Raw genomic sequence first — 6,000 nt, 5'->3', positions numbered from 1 at the left:
ACCCACACATTCATTCATCTACTCTTACTCCTCCCTCCCTTCTTTCCTTCCTCTCTCCTTCCTTCCTTCCATCCATTCATTCATTCATACATTCATCTACCCTCTTCGCCTTGAGGAAGGGAAAATCAATGTGCCCCACTTAAGCCCTGCAACACTAGCTCCAGTGGCCACCAAACCCCTGGGAAGTGAGCAATGACTGCCCACTAGCAGGAAATCACTCAATGTGGCCTGGTCTCAGGGACTCATGGTCCCCAAAGCCCACACCTAAGACCCTCTACTCACATTGGTGGGTCCTCAGGACCAGGCCTGCCTCTCTCACTGCCACAGGGGCTCAGGCCCCCAAGGACACCTGCCCCCATCACTGGCTCCACCCCTGCCTCCCCACTGCCCTCCACTGGTGCCTCACCCACCTTCAGGTCTCAGCCAATGTCTGGGCCCCAGGGAAGACTCAGCCGGCTTGTCCCCCCAGATGACCCTCAGTGGTGCCACCCTGACCCAGCAGAGACTCTGCTGCCTTCATCGTGAGGGTCTCTCCCCAGCTGCCCACTACACCAAGCTTGTTGGGGCAGAGCCCAGCCGCCCTGGGTCTCTAGCACAAGGACATGGCAGCCCCAGCACCATCCCGCAGGCCTGGTCCTCGGAGGTGTCTGCAGGCCTGCTGACTATAGGTGGGGAGGGTGAGGCCACCCACCTTGCCCTTCTTAGGAGGCTCAATCTTGGTCAGTGCCTCCTTGGTGTGGGCCTCCAGCAGGTCCAGGTTGGGGATGGTGGGTGAAGCCGAGCCCCTGCACTTCTTCCCCTTCTTCTTGCCCCCGTCCTTGAGCTTCAGGGATTTGGGAGGCTTGGGGGGCTTTGGGGGCTTGGGAACTTTGGACGGCTTGGGCATCTTCACGGTTTTGGGAGTCTTTTTTTTGGACACTTTCTCCAGGAAGGACCGAGGAGGGCTGGCCTCAATGGGGGATGGGGGCTCCTCCTTTTCTCGGTCCCCAAAACAGACCTCGTCCGAGGAGACGGCCGCAGTTACTTCAGGTCGGGAGGCCTTGGAGGCATTCTAGGAAAAGGACAGGGAGAGGTGACCAACCACACCCTGCCAGGAGGGTCTCACAGCCCCAGGCCATGGGAGACACTCGAGCAGAAAAGGAGCATCTGTCTACATCATCAGTGACACGCTCACATCCATCTACACCATCTGTGTGACAGGCTCACATCCATCTACACCATCTGTGTGACATATTCACATCTGTCCCACACCATTCGTGAGGCAGGGTGCCATCCATCTACATCACCAACCACTTGACCCCTTTACCTCCTTGGTGGGGACTAGACAGGCTCACACAAGCAGGGTCTCAAGGGGCTGAAGTCCCCCCTGCAGAGTCCTTCCCCACCCCCACAGGGAGCTGGAGGGAGACCCCACACTAATTTCCAGGGCTCCCACCAGAAGACTGCAAGTCTACCACCGGGACCTAGGAGTCCAGAGCCATCATGCAGGTGACCCTGCCCCAGAGAGCTAAAGGAGGGGCTGCCTCACACATGGCCATCTCTGGAGGGATGCCCAGGGAAGACAGGCAGAGGCCTCCCTCAACCAGGGTCAGCGGGCCCCCAAGGTCAGCCCTACCTCACTGAGCCGGATCTCTTTGGCAAGGTCTTTGATGAGCTGCGACGGTTTGAAGTGCTCTGGTAGCTCATCTTCATGCTCCGCCAAAGCCTGCAGGACAGCCACGCACAGGGTCGGCGGCTCAGCTGCCAAGTCTGGGCACGGATGCCCACCCACCCTCCACCCACAGGGGCCCCAAGCAGCCTCAGCTTCTGTGGTTCCTGACTCATGCCCTCCGTCCCTCCAGGCTGTCCCCCCATCTACCCACCCAGGACCTCCGGCCCCACTGCCATCCCGACAGGCACAAGGGCAGGTGCTGCCAAAGGTATGGATTGGCTGCATGGGGTCCTAAGGGAGTTAGCCCACTCTGGCCAGACACTGCCCCAACGAGGAGGCTCTGCCATGACTCCACTCTACAGGTGGACAAACAAGTCCCAGAGAGGAGGGGGGTGCCTGCGCCCACCACCAGTTGTGAAGTGAATGTGGGCCATCCCTTCTTCCTGGGCACCAGGCCACTCCACCTGGCCATACAGCTGATGTGAGGTAGGAGGGACACCCTGCATTGCTCCAGGCCTTGAGGTAAGAGAAGATGTAGCTGAAAGAGGGCTCTAGGAGGGTACCTGCTGCCCCACCTCCTGGACTCCCCACCCCCACAAGGCCTCCTGCGGGCCTGATGGGATCTGCTCAGACTATGCTGGCACCCCTGATTGGGAGAGAGTCCCTTGGCAGTGGACAGGGAGTCCCAAGGCTGACCAGGCCTCTCCCCTCCCTCTGTGCCAACAATCCAGGCAAGATGCCAGAGGAGGTTGGAAGCTGCTGCTCTGGGGCCTCCATTAGAAGTAGTTGCTGCATGGATGCTAGCGAGGGCGCTAACGCTTTACGGGGGGCATGAGGTGGGGCCCAGACATGCTGCTTCAGGAGGGCCATGAGGGGCAAAGGGCAGTGCCACGGTGGTGGTGGTTGGGGGGGTGATGGAGGGGCATGGGGCAAAGGGGCTGTCCTAGTCACAGAGCAAAGCCAGCTTCCGAGTTGATGCCTGGGACAGCCAGTAGGACAAAGAGGACATCTCCACTCTCCTCTTCAGAGCCCTGAACATCCAACCAGTCACTGACTCGAGTCTTCCCCGCTCCCTGTGCTTTTGGGTTCGCACAGTGCTGTCTCCACCACCTGATTTCCTCCCACTGACTCTCCCTGCCGCCCAGCCCCCACCCCTCAGGCCAGGTCCCTAGATGGAGGGCTCTGTCCTGCACCTGCCCCCACCAACAGGTGTCTGACCTGGCCAGGTGGCACCCACCTGCTTTTCACATGCTAGTTCCCACCAAAGGAAGGACAAGCCCTGGGAATGACTCCTCGCCTGCCACCCTCCCTTCTGCCCTGGATCACGCCTAGTACACATCCCTACCTGCTTTTTCGTCCATGATCTGAAAGCACCATTGAGAATTTTAGCTCCTTGGACTAAATGAGGGGGCAGCTGCTTCCCAGACTTGTGAGAACCTGGGGGAAGACAGACGGGTTTGCTCAGGAGGGTGCCCACTCTCACCTGCCGCCTGCAGGTGACTTAAAGCCCCAGTGGTGGGGGACGCTCAGGGCCAGACCTTCCAGAGGTCTCTGCCCACTGCCACCTGCCCAACTGCCAATGGTTCCTCTTGGAACCTAGGGGATGCCCACCTAAGATGCCCTGCGAGGGGCAGGATTGGCCTTCCCATTGTCTACACACCAGGCCCCTTATGCAGGTGGCCCAGCTCCTCCCTCCACCTGGTCCCCAGCCTGCATCAGTGAGGGGCCACAGTCAGGCCCCAAACCAAGCATCCCTAGATGCTTTCTGATTCCCACCCTCACACTGCCCCCTGCATAGCTGAAGGATGCTGGGCAGTGGGTCCAGTTCCCGCTGCGGTGGCTCAGGGCAAGCACCACCGCAAACACACCCCTGGGAGCTGGAGCCAGCCCCAAACAAAACGGACAGAGCATTCCCCCTTCAGGCAGAGAGCTCAGCATGGAGGCAGAGCAGCCCCGAGCTCTGACACCACCAGGTGACCATTTGTCTGGCCTGTGGCAAATCCCTGGGTCCTCTCAGCTCTGGGGCTGCTGAGCTGCCAGCCCCTTCACAGAGGAAGGCCTGAGGCAGAGAGGCAGGGGCAGCTCAGAGAGGCCCAGCTAGTCAGCGGTCACCCTGGTCAGGCTGTCCCAATGTCCCCAAGTGTGACTCCACCCACACGACCCCCATTCCATCTCCCTGGCAAGAGTTCCCTAGGGCAGGGCACTTGCTCTGCCAGGGTGGAGCACAGGGCTTGAATTTAGAGAGTGATGGAAGAATTTCACTGAAACTTGGCCAGCCCAGGTTAAGAACCATTTTCAGCTTTCTCATCTCAAATTAGAGCCAAAGTGCAAAGGTGGTGGTCTCCACTCAGCTCTTATCGGAACACAAAACAGCAGCTTCCTGGAAGGGTGGGTGCTGCTGAAAAAGGAAGCTCTCCATGAAAGTAAATGCTCCTCCTGGGTCCTTCACCCGGCTGCAGAAAGTCTGGAGACCTGAGCAGGGCTTGGCCACCAGGAGCCAAACACTGATCCCGAAGGCATGGCCTGGCAGGGCCTAGGATGGAGGGACATGCCCACAGAGGGCATGGACCCAGTGGGGCCCACGCCTTCCCACAGGCCTTCCACGGGGGACTCTGGCATGCACACCCACCCACCCACAGTACCGCAGGGATGCTGCAGGGGTCCCTGCAGGCCTCTCAATATCCCAACTGAGCCCTGTCAGTAACCACACAAGGCCACAGGAACCAAGCAGAACACACACCAGGTCTGGGAACATGCGGCCAGTGCTCTTTTTGCAACACCAGATGACCCTGCAGGCAGGAGTCCAGTCCAGCCCCACAGCACACAGACAGGAAAAGCAAGGCCCGTGAGCTAAGGAGACTTGCTCAGGGCCCATGAAGGCATCGCTCAGCCTGTTCCCCAGGGCCCAGCCGCCCTGCTGCACGATGGCAGAACTGTTACCACTCCCCGGTGTCCCTGAGCTCCGCACGCAAACGAACTGTCCAGAGCCGCAGGCTGAGACGCTGACCAGGGGACGTACTTTTGAACGCCTCCAGCAGGTGCTTCCCCATGTACCAGCAGGCAGTTTCGAAGTTGGGAAACTGAGTCAGGCTGCCCAGTTTCAACCTTCTTTCCACTTCGTATGCTCTGGAAGCCATAGCAAAGAACTATTCAGTGCATTAAGCCCTGAGCAGGCAATGATAAAGGAAGGTGAACCCACACTACGACCAGAGGCCACACCTACGCCATGACCTCTCAGGCCTCCCTTCTGGGCACTACGCGGCAAGGTGGACCAGAGGACCACATCAGGATGAGCGCTTTGCGTTAAGGGCAAGCCCCGTGGGCCGCGGCTTCTAGAGCTCTGGGTCAGTGGGCAAGGAGAAGGCAGCTCAGCCTTTCAGCTCACCCCAAACCCACTACAGTCCCGAGGCTGTCCAGCGACCAGGCACCTCAGGGGCCCTGGTAAGATCATGGCCCCTCTCCTCCTTCCTCCCCACCACCCAGAGGCCCAGCCAGGACTCAGGAGAGGTATCATCACACCGATGGTGGGGACCCCGCTCAGCGGATCCTGGGAGTCAGGTGTGGCCCTACCTCATCTGCATCTCCACGCTCAGGCTGTGCAGAAAATGTCCCGCGAAGGCCAGGCAGTCCACGGGTGTAAGTGTGGCATAAATCCAGCCTGGGGAGACAGGGATGGGGCTATCTCTTAACAGTGTTCTCATGCCAGGCTCTTGGCAGCTACTGGGCCTGACTCCTGCCAGCCCTTCCTCTGTGCCCCCATCCACCCGGGCCCCCTGGAAGGTGCTCTGGCCCTGGCTTCCGTGTAATGAGTGGGTGAGCCCTCCCAGAAGGACAGACTGTGTCCGAGCTCACAGTCTATTCTATCCAGCCCTGTATGGTACAGACAGGGAAACTGAGGCCCAGGAGCCAAGGGGACTTGCTCAGACCCACCCCAGGGTCGGGCTGCCTGGCATCCCTGATCTCCACATACAGGGGGGAAAGAGACAGGCAGAGTTGCCACACCTCCCGGGAGAGCTGGGTTTGTCCATACAGACTTCGGGAAATAACTGTGATTATAGGAAACAGGGGTAGGGACTAGATCAGGAGGCACTCAGAGGCACATAAATCAGTGGAAATGTGAGGGCCTCCATATACAACAATTAGAAAATCTGAACACTGACTGGCTATTTGGTGATACTAAGGAACTGTTAACTGTTCCTTTTTAAAGTGTGATGACAGTATTGCAATTATGTTATCTTTAAAAGGAAACCTTACAGATAGGTGGAATATTTATGGGTGAAGCAACATGACATCTGTAAAGGGCATTTATCTGCTCATGTCATGTTTCCTCCTTCTGCGTATGTTTGAGA

The 6,000-nt window shown here is 58.6% G+C and overlaps 1 protein-coding gene across 2 annotated transcripts in view; it reads right to left on the bottom strand.

The window, feature by feature from the left end:
- The window catches only part of PHF2 (PHD finger protein 2), a 94,166-nt gene that overhangs the window by 14,557 nt on the left and 73,609 nt on the right, over positions 1–6,000 (bottom strand). For both annotated transcript variants that reach the window (XM_029203023.1, XM_029203022.1), the window contains exons 8-12: positions 5,222–5,309; positions 4,671–4,777; positions 2,997–3,088; positions 1,616–1,705; positions 692–1,051 (exon numbers count right to left, since the gene is read on the bottom strand). In XM_029203023.1, coding sequence (XP_029058856.1) covers positions 692–1,051; positions 1,616–1,705; positions 2,997–3,088; positions 4,671–4,777; positions 5,222–5,309 — 737 coding nt within the window. The remainder of the gene's footprint in view (positions 1–691; positions 1,052–1,615; positions 1,706–2,996; positions 3,089–4,670; positions 4,778–5,221; positions 5,310–6,000) is intronic.

Source organism: Monodon monoceros, unplaced genomic scaffold (assembly GCF_005190385.1).
Source record: "Monodon monoceros isolate NGI ecotype Baffin Bay Population unplaced genomic scaffold, NGI_Narwhal_1 Super_Scaffold_5, whole genome shotgun sequence".
Lineage (NCBI taxonomy): Eukaryota > Metazoa > Chordata > Mammalia > Artiodactyla > Monodontidae > Monodon > Monodon monoceros.
The sequence above is the reverse complement of the archived record's forward strand: the minus strand, read 5'-3'. Positions and strand labels throughout refer to the sequence as shown.